General features: G+C 46.6%; 1 protein-coding gene across 1 annotated transcript in view; it reads left to right on the top strand.

Moving 5' to 3' along the window:
* The window catches only part of SLC49A4 (solute carrier family 49 member 4), a 71,550-nt gene extending 63,090 nt beyond the window's left edge, over positions 1-8,460 (top strand). Inside the window, exon 9 of the mRNA XM_076342970.1 lies at positions 1,214-8,460. Coding sequence (XP_076199085.1) covers positions 1,214-1,329 — 116 coding nt within the window. The 3' untranslated portion in view covers positions 1,330-8,460. The remainder of the gene's footprint in view (positions 1-1,213) is intronic.
* The last annotated feature ends 8,337 nt before the right edge of the window (positions 8,461-16,797 follow it).

Below are 16,797 nucleotides of genomic sequence, written 5' to 3' on the forward strand. Positions count from 1 at the left end.
AAAAGACATGAAGGATTCACAAGTTAAATTTGGTCTTTTATGATATTTGGGTTAAAGTCTGTTTAATCCAATTAAGCAAGAGTATTATAAGGAAAATAATAGCAAAGCATTTGCCTGTTGACTTCTGGCATCACATAACATGGTCTTCTCCGAGCCTAGGAAAATTTTACTAAGGTTTTAATAAGATTACTGCCTAAACAAATCTGTAAGGGTTTTTGGTGGATGAGGGAGGGTGTTGTTGAAGGTTCCCGTTTTTGGAAGGTTGATTTTTTTAGGCTTTCTGACTTTTGTCCTTTGCATTGTGTAATATAAATTGTGCTTTTTCTTTTAGCAATATAAATTACAGATTTAAGAAAAGTAGCTGTGCTGAAGTCTTGGTTTTGATTAACTCAGACCTTGAGGGAGAGTTTAGATTCTATAAAAATAAATAAATAATAATAATAATAAAGGAAACTTAAAAAAAAAAAAAAGAAATAAAACACCATTTCCAGTAAAATTGATGTTTCTTCAGTAAATTGACCAATTTAAAAAGGAAATTGTGGTGCACTTGTTTAAAAAAAAAAAAAAAAAAACCAAAACAAAACAAAAAACCAAACCTGTATAAAACTGCTAATTAGTAGTCAAATATCAGACAATAGGATTTCTTGAATGCGGAACACAGGCTTTTAAGACCAGTACATTATGTCTAACAGCTAAAAAGAGGCTTCTGAGGAGCTGTTTGTGCAACTAGTTTTAAATTGAATTGATCGTACTACTCACAAGTTTCTTCTGAGGAATTGGTTTTCCCTCCTTATGCTGTGTAGCAGGTTTGATTCAAAATCAAATCCTGCTGCTGCTTACGCTTTTAATTTGTTTCAGTTTTCAATCCATAGAAATCAAAGAACTAATGAGTAGAGTCTTCAGAAGTGGTTTATTCTCCCTTAGCAATGATAGATTTCCCCTTCCCCCCCGTTCTCTTCATTGACAGGTTGAATAAGGAGGATTAACACTAGCTGGAGGCATTGGTTATATATATATAAAACTTTATATATACATAAGGCATCCATGGAGAAGTCTCATAGGCCATGTTAACCATCTATCAATCGAGAGCTGTCAGGATTTTGTTCAGAACACAGCAATTTCCTTCAAACCCGCCATCAGTCAAAGTTTTGGTCACTTTAAACATGGAAGATGTTTGGTAGCTCTGAGGTTGGGTCTGTTTTCTGCTTTACAGAGTTTTCCTGGTTCAACTGGTGCCTGCCAGGATCGTGTCTGCTCAGCCTGCTCCTCATCCTGTGCTTCCGCGAGTCCTACGACAGACTCTATCTCGATGTCGTCGTCTCTGTGTGATAACGCTAGACTGGTGAGGGGTTGGAAGAGACTGGAAGTCAGCTTGGCAGTCTGCTCATCTTCCTGGATTTGCACTGCTGAACAGCGGAAAAACAAAGAAATTACAAGACTGAATCGTGGCTTTATTAGAGAGGGTGAGGGACAGGCTGTTCTTACGTTCAAGACCACTTTGATTTGCGATAAACATGGAACTTGAGTGGTGATAATGATGCCAAAATGCACAAAGAGAATATATCTGATGTACAGGTCCCAGTGTCAGAGCTGGGGCTCTCTATTTAAAAGGCTGTTGATGTAGCAGTGAGGTGTACAGTTGTGTGTGCCTGCGTGTGCATGCGTGTGTGCCGACCCAAGGTTGTACACACCGGGGTACCAGTAATCTCTGGAGTCTTCTATCAGAATAGAAATAGTGAATAACCTTAACAAAAGGGGGAAAAAAAAAAAGATAAAAGGGGAAAAAAAAAATCTTTTTTTTTTTTTTTAAAATCTCTTTTAAATCACTAGTCATTTATATAATGAATGTCCATTAAACAGTTAAGCTAAAACGATTTGGTGCTTGTACACTACATTTACATTCTAATAAAGTGATTTCTGATATAAGACACTGGTACCAGGGTTTTTAGCCATACTAAATATCCCAAACAATCCTTGCAGTGTTGTTGGAGGCGTTTGTTATCACCCGGGAGCATGGGTAAACAATAGCTTTAGCTGCCACTGAAACCCAGCTTGCACCCGCAGTCACCTCTGAAATACCACCATGGTTCCGTATCTCCTGAACACGGAGCATCTGTGGTATCTCAGAAGTTTCCTGGAGAGTTACTCTTGGTAAATGTTGCTGTTTTAAAGGCCACCACTGTGTCACTTTTTCATCCCCCGTCTCCAGTACTGCCTTTTTTACTGTTTGTGCCACTGAATAATGCGGGTGTGGATGTCTGAGTCCCACTAATTCTCTCCTGATATTCTAAGGTGCGTGTGGTTTTTAGGATTAGTTTATGATTGAGGGTGCCTAGACAATATTGTTTGTTAACCCAAGTCTTTAAAATCAGTTTCCTAAAAAAAAATCTTTCTAGTTGATGAGGTGCCCTGATGGTGAAATGACAATGAGTTTGACAATGAGAAATAACTCATGAGTTTTGGCATAACACGGGAAATATAATGCCAGCTCTTTTTATCAGTACTAATCTGTGGTCGTTCTGGCCCTTACTTGAACATAAATTAAAGACACTTTGAATAGTTTTTTTTTAACTCAATTTTAAACCTGCTAATAATTTCTTAATTATATTCTTAGATTTCAGTTCAGCATTATTTACAGTATTTCCATGTGTGTGTTCTGTGCTTTGTGTTAGGGGTGTATGTTTGTGTGTGCGCGTGCTTATTTATATCTATGTATACACAAATAAAACTTATATATATCTCTTTTATATATAAGTTATATAAGGGTATGTGTTTACATAGGTTTATTTTAAGTAATCATGTCTCTGGATGGTGGTATGCCACTGTTTGTAACTAAACCAGTCACTGCTGTGAATGGAAACGCATACATACGCTGTCTGCGACGTGAATTTTTTTCAGGGGGTGAATGATTTCCTACCGTAGCAATTTTATCGCGGGGGTGCGTGCACATGTTGGAGGATGCTGGTGTGCAGGGTTCTGCGTCTGTAGAAGTCTGAACCAAATGCCCTTTGCTCCTGTGCGGGGCTCTCCTCTGCCACCCTGGGGTGACACCGACACTGCAAACTCACTCGAATAAACGTGGAACGGAGCGCTGCCTTTCAGACACGGACCCGTTCATTCTGTCTGCTCTCCTTTTGCAGAGAGAATATGCCACTAATACCTTCAACTCAGGAGCGCATCTGTGCAGTAAAATAAAACAAGCTGTTCCCTGCTTTTATGTTTTCAGAGCAATGGATATATTTACTGTAGTAACAGAAAATTGACTTAGCTCATTGCCTGTATGAGCTACTAAATGATCTTTTCTCTCTTGAAGCAGGCTCTTTGTAGAAATGGAGCTAACCTACACTGGAATAACTAAATCAATCTAACCAGCGCGTTCAGAACCGCTGGCATCATCCTCTTACCGTTTTTCAGACGAACGGTATTAACTGCCCAACTTCTTTTTACTATGTTTCAGTGCCTGGAATAGTTTCAGTATCCAGTAGCTGCTGCTACCTATTGTTTTCTGAAACCAAGGATCGCTTGCCAAGAGTCTGATTGGAGTTGCATTGTCATGGCAGAACTGCAAGCTCGGATGGCTCTTCGGAGCTCTGCTTCTGCAATTTACTGTAGCTATATTAAGATTAAAATTGCACAGCTTGGGTACTGACCCGAGCGACAGAGATTTCTAAGCTTTTCACTGTCCTGACTATTTTAAGATGGAGAAGCGCTTCAGGCAGTATTCAGACTGTAACCTATTCTGCTTCTGTTCAGAAAGCATCGAACAATTCAAAATACTTGCCAGTGCTGCCAGATGCAGACTCTCCATACAGTCAGGGGAGAAGAGTGAACATCTTGCTTTAAACCCCGTTAATTGTTTTTCTGAGTCGGTGTGAATTGCTCACTGCTCTCCTGAACTGTGATGCTTTGGTAGAAGTTTCTGTGTCTGTCTTGGGCACTGTAGTGTGTGGTCTTAATTACAACCCTCGATGCCTCTGCACCGAAATAGAGATGTTATCCAGAGCTGAGTGGCACGGCAGGGCTCTGCTGGAGACCTGTGCTGGGATTGCAGGCACCGTTCTGCAGTTGGGGCTCAATCAGAGTTCCCAGCAAGTCTGATGGAAATCTGCCCGAGTGAAACCCAAAGGATGGCTCCCAAGTTACTTGAAGTTGTGCAGGACGCTGCTGCATTCAACACACACAATGTTCAGGCTTCAGCATTTTATTAGATTAGCAAGTCTGGCTCAGGACAGAGGTGGGGGTTGCAAATGTGCTTGCTGAGATCTCTGAAAAATATTTTATCCTCATCTGCGCCCAGCAGCAGCATCTTTCTCTGGAGGAGCAGTCCATTTCACGCCAGTAACCCAACTGAACCTGTGGGAATATTTTTTGGATATGGGTTATCACTAGGTCCACCTTTGGATTTACCGAGGGTGCGAGCTGTCAGGATAACCGCGCTTCACTGGAAGTTAGAGTTTGAGACCACAGGGAGAGCCCTAAGCAATGCTGATACAATTAGCAGTAGCGCAGAACAGGCTCAAAACAGTTAATATTTCTCTTATTCATTAGTGAAAGTTCTCTCTATAACTTTTGAGTCAGTAACAACAGGGTTTTTAATCTAAATGAGGCATTACCTTGCACTGCCGCAGCGAAGCCGCCGTTGGCTGCTGCTGGGCTGTGACTTGCCAGCAGAGGAAGGTGCCCTGGGAAGTTACAATATTTGATTCTCTGTGGCCCGTAAGTTCACAGCCCTAAAGAACATTTTTTTTCCCAGCATTGCAGAGCCCCCTAACATACAAATAATTGTGCTAAGTTCCATACTGAAAATGCTAGGAAGGATGCTCTGTAGTGCCCGCTCTCTCTTAATAGTTCTTCATTTTAAGTACGGGCTGCTCCTCAGGTTTCTGCTTGGCTCGGTAACAACTCTCAGTTCAGCTTCCAGCACTGCTGGCTTTTCTTCTTGCAGGCTGTGGAGCTGTGCTGGCTTTCATGCTGCTAATGAGGAAGCTCAGGGTTAGTAGACATAGGCTCCACTTACGGCGCTGTTTACTGTCTCTCATCACTGCTGTTACCCATTAATTTCCTTTTGATTCCTTTGCCTTCCTGCACGGCTGCCCGCTCTCCTGAGCTGGAGTCTGTGCAGGAGGTATGGAGAAGAGCTTCCCTGTTCCCAAGTCAATTTTAGAGGGATGGGTTGGCCGACCATCTACTTAATATGCATAAAAATAATGATTTTCAGAAAATCAGGCAAGCTGGAAGAAAGTGCAGACCCAAAGGATTTTGCACGTGTGAGCAGATAGTCTGTTATGAGCAGATTATAGTTTGCCTGAAACTTGTAATTTTAGCTCCCACGCCTAGAGAGGTCAAGCTGATGTTACGTGTTCAGGTTCACAGCATCACGGAGTTATTCCCAACCATCTGACAGAGCTGAAATGAACGGGAGTGGGATGTCTTTAATCCTGGAGTGGGTTGGAAAACCCAAGGCTGTGTCAGTGTTTGCAGTAGTAACTTGGGGGAGCACCAGGCTGATGGACTGAGTAAGGGGAGGGGGGGTTTCCAGAGGGCATTTCAACAGTGAAATATTGCGTTGAGTTCAGCAAATCCATATAAAATCTGAAGTTTTGTGATGACAGGGATGTTAATGCCTGGCTTGTTCTACAGTAAGCTTAGCAAGTGACTGTGTAGCCTTACACTGCAATATAAACAAGCTGAATTGATTGATATGCATATGTTGGCTGTTACTGGAAAGGGAAGTGCTATTTAATTGTGAGGATTGACTGAAATGTGAATGGGAATTACACGGTTTGCACAGTGGATGTAACTGCCCTGTAATGCTGTGACAGCAGGGTTTTGATTTTTCATCTTCATTTCTTCTTCATCTTCAAGTTGGGTCACTTGCAAATATTAATAATTATCTATGACAAAGGCATTTTTATATTTCATTAGTTTTGGGGGGTTTTCTTTTAGACTAAGCCTGGATCATTGTAATAATTTGGCAAGACAACTGCCACACTGGTATGAAAGCATACATTACTATTTGGTATCGATTTGGTATTTGATGTTGGTGTCGCTATTCCCAGTGTTGTTAAAGCACCAGGCTAGGGCAGCGGGGATGTGGCGCGTGCGAGGAGGCAGCGGCGCTCGTGGATGCAGTGGGCAAGGCTGGCCCTGCCAAAATGAACAAGAACTTCATCGTCATCTTCCATGGGTCCGGGATGTGCGTCCCAGCGTCGGGGCTGGGAGGAGAATGGGAGCACGTTTAGGGGGGAAGAGCCTCCTCGTGGTTGCTGCCTCCCTTCCGACGGAGGGACAGCCTCCAGGCTTACTGCCTTGTGTGTGAGAGATCGCAAGTATCAACACGGGCTTCATTCATTTCCCTGCAGCCATTACTGCTGCGAGGTGGGTTGTAGGTGGCACAGGAATATCTGCCTTGCTTCCTCCAGGGGTGTCATTTCAGATGGCAGAGGAGAATTGCCATAGAGCAGGCAGCAGCCCCAGTAAAGTCAGAAGATGATGTCAATCTGCTTATAATTTTTGCAGTTTGTGTTTCAAGACAGATGAAACTAATAAATAGAGGAGGAAATGTAACTCTGTCCAAAGTTTTGACAAGCAAAAGCAAATATTTGCACAGATGTGCTGGCTCCTGCCTCTTACTTGGGATTGCAACATGTTTGGGGCAATTGGTGCCCACCCGGAGTGTGGACCGGCTCCCGCAGCCCCGCTGCCAAAGCTTCGTGCCCCGGCTGGGGGGGCAGCGATCGGCACAGAGGGGCGCTGCAGCCAGGATGCCCAGAAGGTGCAACACTGGTGGGCGCCTGGGTTATTTGTGCAGGAGGGATGTCTTCTGCAGCCTGATTTTAGCAGAGTCTCATTTGTTACTTCCTCAAGGATGAGGTTCTGACCTTCATTTTATGTTCGTGACATGATCTGTGCTGCAGGAACAGCTATGGCTGTGGCACACGGCATAGAGGCACTGGTTTTCCAAGGCGTGGCAGAGAAGGCAGGTGGGACTTGGCCTCTGCAATAACAGCTTTTCCTTCCGCGGTCTCTCTCCCCACTAGCTTCCCCCATGTGATTTCTCCGCTTGTTAGATCTGGACAGACTCGTTGCACTCACTTTGTATCGCTACACGAAGAAAATACCATGAGCAAATCTTTATGGGGAGCTTTTCCCTTTAGGCTCAGGCCACTTCTCCAACCTTAGTCCATCTGTTTGTAAAAGCCAAAAAAGCCCCAAACCCCACGTTTTCCTTTGCGGAGGGGATGTGCAGGTTTGTGTGACACTGGGACGAGTAGAGAGAGGCTGGGCGCTGCCCTTGCTCCGTTACAGAGCTGCTCGGGGGCTTGGGGAAGGGGTGCTCGTGCATGGGGTGCCTTGCTCTCCCCACCTGTAAAAGGGGAGGGGGACACCCCACGTATCTCCCCAGGCAGGGACACGCTGCGGTCGGGGCTGGGAGGTGCTTTGGGATCCTGTGAGGGACAGGGGCTGGAGCAGGGCCTGGGAAATGCCCTGTTTAATGGGCTGCGTGTCCTCAGCCTTGAGACTTCCGTGGGGAACGCAGACCCTGGTTTTCTGTGCCTGGCCAGCGTAATCTAAGAGGCACAGACAGTATGTACTGTATAGATAGAAAACCCCTCTGGCAGCACAGGTTACGTTAACAAACTGGTGGGAAATGGTTAGGTGTGTTAAGGGAAGGGATGCTCAGAGAGCTGGTCTGCCCAGGGCGGTCGGGGGGGTGCGGTGGCCCCGGGCTATATCCAGCTCTCTCTGGACACCCTGGATGTGCAATCAAAGCCATGATGCGAAAACAGTTGGCCCCCTCGCCCCGGCCCCTGCCTGCACCTCTCCTGTGTGCCCCGATCTTTCTGCTCCCACCCATCACCTGGGCTGAGCAAGCCTGGCAGAGCCGCAGGGCGTCCCCACGGGCAGGCGGCCACCGCCTGCTCCCCCCCAGGACAACGGTGTATTTTCCAGATATATTTATTTTCTCTGCCTATGATATTTACTAGATTAAAATCTCTTTTTCCCCTACCAAGTTTAACATCTTCCGCTGTGCATTTTAGAAACAAGTACTTGATAAGGTGGAAAAAACAGCTTTTAATTATGTGATGCACCTAGCGGCTGGCGTTTTTTGAACTGCATGAACATACAGAGAAAGAAGAGGGTTTTATGTGTTGGAGAGCATATTTGTAAACTATCCTTGACCTGTAAGACTGTTCAATTTTACTGGAGTTTGTATGCATTTTACTTTTGTAATTTTTTAAATGATTTGATAGAATTTTATTTTAGGGCAAATTCTACTTTTTGTATGCGATATTCTGATGTGATGTATTTTTATTTTTAAGAAAATAATGTTGAAACCACTATATACTTGTCAACGTAACACATCCACGGTGTCATTTCTTTTTAAAACTGGAATCTGACCATGAAGTGCGTGTTATTTTACGTACTGGTTGTTGCACATTAAAGAGGTTACTCAGATGTGTTGCCATCATTGTTCATTAATTCCAAAAAAATACAGGGGAAGAGTTTATTTCTGCTATAATATCGCTGAAAAACACTGCAGATGCTGCTGCGAAGTGGGGGTTGCCTAGTCTAAATGAATGCAGCCTCACCCAGAGCCCAACTCAGCCAGCAGAAAAATTACCATCGCTTTCGGTGGGGTTTTAGGGTGGGGGTCTGGCACTGCTGTTGGACTGAGGGTCCCCGCAGACCGAGGGGGTGGGCTGGGACAGAGGGGCCCCCAGCAAGCAGGGAACCGAGGGAGGGGAAGGCGCTGGCAGCAGTGGCAGCCCCCGCTGCCCCACAACACCGTCCCGACTCTGATTTCACATCCCGCCTCATCTGGGCTCAGGGCTCAGGATGCTGCAAGCCGGTTGATTTTGCTGGTTCCTATTGTTAACATCTCTGTTCGTGCTTTTGGAAAGGAGACCCTTCATAATAACCTTCCTTGTGTTTATTCTGCATTTAATTGAAACGGACCCAACCCGGGATCTCTTGATCCATGTTTATTTTCTAGGACCAGCTTTTCAGTAACGCCCTGACTACTTACCAGGGTAAGTTTAAAATAGCCTCACATCCTATTAGTGCTGGGAAGAAATCTGTCAACTCTAGTATCGTGGAATATCTGGGCCCCACTATTCTTAGCAACAGTCTCTTTCCAGGCTATATATGGGAGCTTAAGGCTCCTCTAATGATACAGTTCCCAGTTGTATTTATCTTTGTGGTGTTAGAGAAATCTCTGTCCTTGGGGGGGGATGAGAGCTGATCCATCCCGCACCTCAGATCTCTGGACTATCTCAGATCCCTGCCGTAGTTTTGTGAGTTGGTGAACCCTCTGTGATCATCCTTTCTCAAAGAAATTTTTTTAACCTGGTTTCTATTTTATCTTTCCTGTTGTTGAAATCTGCCGCCTCCCTGGCGTATAAATAACATGTATTCTCTCTTTCCTGATTGGCACATCATTGCTGGGAGCTCACTGGGGGCTTCCTCTTCGACCACATTGGAGTTGCATATGGGCAGACAGGACCTATGGGAGCAGCTGGGCTGGGGGCCGGGCTGGGTGCAGGCACTTGGTGGTGTGCCCAGTTGTGCCCAGATGTGGGGGAGCCACTCACAGATATCTCATGTCTGATGGTCGCGGGACCAGCAGAAGCTGGGGGAAAAGTCAGTGCCACTTGTAGATGCCAGGTATGGGTGTTTTGGCATCTCTGGGCTGCAGCCCAGCGCCGGGGGATGCTGACATTGGGGCAGAGCAGCAAGAGCACCCAAAGGCAGGTGGGCCTGCCCTTACGCTCCTGCTGGGGGTCGCAAGAGCCGAGCGGCTGCAGTGCTTGACTTGTTCCAGGAGCATGGTTTGGGCTGCAGCCAGCCAGTTTCATCGGGATCCAAGGCATTAGCCTTTACCTGACACATGCCACTGACGTTACTCTGCACCCACGGCCGTACTCTGCACACACAAACCTGCAAACAGGGGATTTTTTTTTTTTTTTTTTGCTACAACTTGGGCTTGAGCAGGCAGAGGGGAAGCCCCGGAGTGTGCACCATGCCAGGACTCCTCACGCAAGCTGCCAGGAGCAGCACGCTCTCCTCTCCCAGCGCAGCCAGCCACCCAGTGAAGTCATCCTTGGGTAAGGGCTACAAAAACCACCTTAACTCTTCGGGAAGCAAATGAGCACGGGAGCACGGCCCCATGGTGGTGGGACAGCCCCAGGCCATCCCAGACTCTCAACACGAGGCTTTGTAGCAGGTCCCACAGCCACAGTGAGGTTTCTTTTTGGGAGCTTTCTGCTTTGCTCCATATCTGTAGGCAGGTCCCCGGGCTGGAGGGGCTCTCCTGGTGCACCAGGATGGGCTGGACCCCTTTCCTGGGGGCCGCAAGGGCTGTGCTGTGATTACTCACAGCCTGTCTATCAATCTGCCTGTTCATCCATCTGCTTGGCTGCAGACTTACAGCCACAGTAATTACCCGGCTCAGGCACTAAGAGGCAGTGGGCAGGGGATGCAAACCTCCCCACGGGCAGCACACAGGGAAACGCCACCTCGGTGGGACCCTGGTAAGTGTGGCTCAGCTGAGCGCAGGCAGAGGAAACGCTGGCAGCCGACGAACTGACCCCACCGTGTCCTGAACCTCGAACTCTCCCCGGGGGTCTCCTAAACCTGCCTTTGGTCGCAGAGCTGAGGGTCGGGATTATAGATGTAGCTTTGTGGTTGAGTTCTGGTGCTGAAAGAGCATCTCTGGTGGGCAAAGGAAAGGGCAACTCTGAAGGGTTTGTGGTGAACGGATAAGCAGCAGAAGCGTGAATTAAAACAGCACAACCTCATACAAAAATGATTTCAGCTGCCACTGAAGTGCAGAAAAGACCTTTTTGAGAGAGATTTCCAGAACAGGTCTCAGCCTATGCTAAAGCATCGCAGCTTTACACTCGTGATACTTAAAGACGATTTTATCTTGGCTGGGCAGGACTGTGGATCTCTGGGCTGGCGCGCAGAAGTGATGCTCAGAGCACGAGTCCGTACCTATTAGTTCCAGACCCTCCTTGACTGCGACTGCACCTGCCGTGGCGGGGACTGCCAGGGACCGAGCTGCTCCCCAGGGTGGGCTGCCTCCACCAGGCAGTGAGGTTTGTCTCTTCCAGCGCCAGAGGAGTGATAGATCAGCAGAAGACAGTAGTAATTGCCAGGAGGCTTTCAGGCAGAAAGCAAGACTCTCGCTTGTGGACAGGCTGATGTAAGTCAGCATGTAAATTGGGTACAACATAAAAATAATTTCGGCCAAGCTCCTATGAAGAAACCTATGAACAAAAAAATGTTGTTGCTAAGAAATGTGAAAACAGAAAACAATAATGTGGCTCCTGCCAGGCTAATAAAAGTGTATCAGCGTTATGCCTGCTCTCTGGTACAGATCGCTTGCTCATGACAGTAAATTAAGTACTGCAAAAATGGGTACAGTTTTCTTTGTGGCCATTGATGCTTCACATCATGGAAATATCATCAAATGTTTCTGAAGGCTGTTAATTACCCTTCGCTTGAGAGGGGAGCAATCCATTGCTGGCTCCATTATTTCCATGGCGGCAAGGAAATGACTATGGGAGGTTTAAAAATGAAAGAATACAGTGAGGTTAGATGAATCGAACCTCAACAGCCTGTTGCCGTTCGCCATGGTCAATGCTAACCCCAGGTCTGGGAAACACCACGCTGTCTCCAGAGTGATGGAAAACGAGGACTACTTTTTGCTGCCAGCCAATTGCTGGTTCATAAACTGTGAAGTTTGACCTTGAAAAATCTCCAAAAAACTTATTTTGAAGTGTGACAGTGGTACGGCACAGCTCCTCAGCCAGGAGACACCTCTGCCCCACAGCCAGAAGGAGCTTTAAGCATTTGCTGGATACCAGGCCTGCTTCAGTTGGTGCAAGGATCCGACGAGTCGAATCTTCCGTGTTCAGTAGAGCTACACACCGTGGGGGTGAGGGGTGGACACGGCCAGAGTACAGCATGCTAGTGTTTCCTTGTTGTCTTTATAGTTTTAAACCTATAAAGAGCAAACTAATCTTACGTGCATTTGAGTTGATGCGATGAGATGGTCAATGTAGGGTCAGTCACAACAACAAAAAAAAGGGTGATAAAACTCTGGGTCACAGTATAAACCTGCCCTACGAGCACACCAGCACAAAGCAGGAAAAAGCGAGAGTCTACCCAGCTGCCGAGAGCCAGCTTCACATTTTTATCTCAGCAAAGAAAATTACCTTAGCCTGATTCAGTTCTTTCTCCAGAGGAAAACTCTTTGGTTGGGGGAAATGGTAGGCAGACGGAAGGGTTGAAATCTGACCAAAGACGGGCTGTGTGCCGGGGGGTGTCCTGGGAAATGGGCTGATGTTTTACCCTTGTAGCCTGATTCTCTCCATATGTGACAATGTAAGGAATTTATTGTCTGTCCTTACCTCACATGCTGGGGGGGTGTGTGGCAGGGTTGTGTTGGGTTTTTCTCTTTTGGAAACAAGCTTGGGCAGTGCTGAACTCTGCCTTCCTCTTGGTTAATTTGAAAGTCACTTTTTAAACAGAAAGTGCAATGACAACTCCACAAGTGGCTTTTTATGAATGAGCAAACCAAAGCATGTCAAAATGCATTTCAGCCTTTAGCAAAACAGCATTTTTAATGAATCTCCAAAGGTTTCGGTAATTGAGCTGTGTGTTTGAGAGCATGCGGTCTCTTGGCTGTACACTCGAGAGGAAAAAACACATGAGATTCCACGGGAAGCAATGCTTTTGCAGGAGAAAGTGTTGACTCTAGTGCATGTTGAGGCGGAGCTTGCTCTGTGCTGAGCTCTGTGCCAGGGTGGCTGCACTGAGCCGATTTAAACTGACTCAGGGACTGTCCCTGAGCTTGGGGACTGTTCCCGTGCCCAGCCACAGCAGCGCAGCCACACGGGCTCTTACCGCTGAACAAAATGCCTGCATGGGGAGAGGGAAATGCAGGAGTCAGAGCCAGGGCTTGTGGTCACATCATGATGGGGGGGACTGGGGGCACTGGTGGGGCAGGGGTCACTGGTGGGGGTACTGGGCACAGCAGTAGTAGACCCACCTGGGGCTTTTTTTCATTGCTGCAGCCTGACTGCTTTCTGAGGAGGGTGTCTCTGCCCGACCACTGCTCCAGGCAGCGTATGAGGATCATGTATGAGACACTTCAAAACCTTCCTAAAAATCAGGCTGCAGGATATTTCTTATTTCTGCACTATCTGCAGGATGTGGTGCCTGTTCAGAAGAGGAAATTAACTTGGTCTGACGTGACTTGTTCTTGATAACGCCCTCGTGCCAATACGCAGCTGCTCAGCCACTCTGCGGTGGTTACAGCTCTTTCATCCAAGTCCCTGCTCCGGCGTTTTCACAAGCACTGACGTTAACTGGGCCGGGCTGCAATTCCCTGCTCTTCGTTTCCTCCGTAACGCCAACTGTTGGCTGTGCTGTTGCCCAGGCAAGTGCTCCACCAGCCACAGACGTTTCCAGCCCTTGATGGAGAAGAAAACACCAGCGAAAGGGCTTCATATGGAAGGACAAGGCTAGGACAGGTTCGTCACTGCAACATCTGGCTCAGGGCGTCCCTAAAGCATTTATTGCGGGGAGCTGGGAGGAAACATGTAGAAATGAATCACAGGGAACCTGCTGCTTTTTTCTTTTCCTCCATTTCTTACACTCAACCTCCCGAGCGCTGCCGAAGGCAGGTTGGAGGGGGCCGCGGTGCTGCGGCAGTCGCTGCGGTCCCTGCAGACAGCTCCGCACCCTGGCCCAGGGCCCTGCGTTTGCCCGCGCTGCTGCAGGTGCTCCCCAGCAAACCCGGTGGGCAGCTGGTGCTGCTCAGCAGCCCACCGCCAGCAGCGCAGCCCTAAGGCTTTGGTTTAATAAAAAGCCGATGGGGAACCTGCAAGGTAACAAAGTTTTTGCTGTTTACTACACACAGTTAAGCATTAAAGAGGAAAAAGGGTACAGCTGGGATGTGTAGTGAAGGTGAGAGAACAAGATGCACTGGGACTACAAGTGAAACTGTTATGTTAATGAATCAAATTAGCAGCTAGAAAAAAAATGTTGTGATAGACATATTTTAAGGAAATTGGAAATAAGTTCCAAAGTGATACTTTTGCTCTAATTGTGCGCTGAGGTGTCTTGATGCAAAACAAAACCATTCAAATGGCCTCTTAGTGTTATCGTGCAAACTAACTGGGGAAAAAATCCATCTTATTCACAGCAAGTTTGTTTTTACTGATCTTGTGCCTCTCAATTACTTTTTAATGGTCTGCATTGAAAAGAAATTCCTGTATGCACACTTGAGAATATGAAAACACCCAAATGATAGCTTATGATTTAGTAGGATCAAAGTATTATGTATGCAGGTGTAGCACGTTTCAGGTTATTAGTAATCCAATCTATTTTTTACGACATTATGGTGTAATTTTCTGTATGAAACCTCAGTATAAGTCTTAAGCTGTATCGGAACATAAACTAAAATGTTCCTGACTCTGTCACTTTTCATGGTCTTTACTTTGATTAATAAATGCAACAAGAGCTATAACGTTCTTCAATATGAGGCTACAATCATCCTTCAATCAAAACACGTCCCTCAGCTTTTTATAACTTTTCACATCAGTACGTAAGGCTTGAGGAGGAGCAGCGATATGATTTCTTTGCAACTGAGCACATACATACACTTGAAAGGCTCTGCAGAAGACGAGCGTATTTTTGCTCACTGCAGCCAGCCTGTCTCCTTGGCACGGTGAGCAGTTGTGTCCTTGGAGACTCAGTGTCACGTGCGGAGAGCTGGGGAGCAGAAGTGAGATGCGTACTGCAAAACTGGATGTGGATTTGGCACCCCGAATTTCAGATAGATTTGATCTTACCTCATTGGGCACCTTACTCAGAAATACCATTTTTCAAATGCACCCAAAGTTCGGTGCGGGGCTGTACTCCAACATTCAGGCTTGTGTGGGAGGGGAGTTGAACTGCAGCAGCAGAATTTGGCATTATACTCAGTAACACAATTTTGTAACCACATAGTCTACAACTCATGACATGTAATACAAACTGGGGCCTCAGGATGCAGGCGGAGTGCAGACAGGGAGGAAGGACATATGCTGCAATTCCCCATCCCTGCGCAAGCGGCTGAGTGAATTTGGCATTGCTCGTGGCCCCCAACGTCAGGAGGAAGCTCCTCCACGTTCCCTCTGACCCATCCTGCCAGCGCTGCTCAGGAGCCCCGGCCCCACTGCGCATCAGCCACGGAGGGGAAATAACTCACAGGCTTTCCAGGTTGGTCTGTTTTATTTCTGAATTATTCTTTACATTGTACAATATATAAAAATACAGAGTACCCAAAAAAAATTCACAGTGTCTAAAGGCAGTGATTACAGTCTAGGTCACCTTTATACTAAAGTACCATCAAGTTCGATTGCATAGGAAGGGTGATGTGCCTTCACAACAGAGTCCAACAATACTCTCCAGGTTTTGCTGTTTTGGGGCAAGCATTCTGCGTTCGCACAATAATTTCCCATGTATCCAAGATCCAGTATTGCATCTGTCACTCTCCCACCTCAATTACAAGCTAAATCCTACCATTTCCATCTCGCATACCGTTCATCCTCCCTAAACCTTCCTTTGTGGGAATGCTCCTAATTAACTGCATCGCTTTTCAGTATGCACAGGTTTGGATATTATCTAAGGAGGGGTGTGTGGATGGAAAACACACTGCCACGCAGCTGGCTGGCTTTTACGTCGTTTGACATTTTGCTACTAAAAACATTTTTGCTTCAGTTATTAATGGCCCATCCACACCGACCTCCGCTTGACTCCGTGGCACACGAATTAACAGCACGGGGCTCACGGAGGTTTCCGAACCAAAGTGCAGTGTTAAAACTTTTCACGATCAGATTAGTTTAAAACCAAATCATGGCTGGGACTTGCTGCAAGCCAAATGCTGCTCTTACAGCACTGAACCCTCTGGAATAGCAGGGGTGAATTTGCAGCTGAGGCTGGAGGCAGAACAGGAAAAAAATCAAGTTCAAGACCCAAACCTGTATTGAATGCTATTGAGCACTTAGATTTGTGGCTATCTAAATAGCAGATCGCTGGTTTTGCTCCTCCAGCCAGGACTACTGCAGACACTAAAATTTCCCAAAGGAGGAATTTCCAGGCAGAACGGCTGAGACTGCATAAGCTCCACAAGGACCCAGCTCCAGAGGGGTTTCTGTCCAGTTTTGAAGGCTCTGCCAATCAGGCAGCATCAAAATTTGTGGATTTGCTCACCTACCCCAAATCTGCTTCTTGAAGCCGCCTGAAGTTTTCTCCTAACAGTCTTAAGGGGAAGATTCACCTGTACGAGTCTGGGCCTTGGTCACCAGGGCTTTAAAGTGATCTGTCAAAAAAAAAAAAATTCCTTCCAACCCAATTTACCGGGTATTTCTCTGTTACGCCAGACAGCTCCGAGGGGTGCTGTGCCCTGCCGTGCACGTGGGCTGGCTTGCGGGAGTGACGGGGCGAGGAATAGATGCAGAGCCTTGACTGCTAACGCTGGAAGCTCCAGGGACACCCAGGGCACCAGGTGCCTGACTTCCACGGCCTGGTGGCTTTTTTGGACCCCTCTGAAAACCAAAAGCCACGGGTTTGCAGGGTTTCTCTTCCCTAAATTTTGTACTAAAACCTCCTAGTGTGACTATAAGGCAAGGCTTATGATGCCGATCAGTAACTCAGAAAGCAGTTGCTAACTTCTTTAACATGGAAGATAACATTTTTCATGTTCTAATAGATGATATCTTTTCCTCTAATGGTACAATA

The sequence above is a fragment of the Aptenodytes patagonicus genome, chromosome 6 (assembly GCF_965638725.1).
Source record: "Aptenodytes patagonicus chromosome 6, bAptPat1.pri.cur, whole genome shotgun sequence".
Taxonomy (NCBI): domain Eukaryota; kingdom Metazoa; phylum Chordata; class Aves; order Sphenisciformes; family Spheniscidae; genus Aptenodytes; species Aptenodytes patagonicus.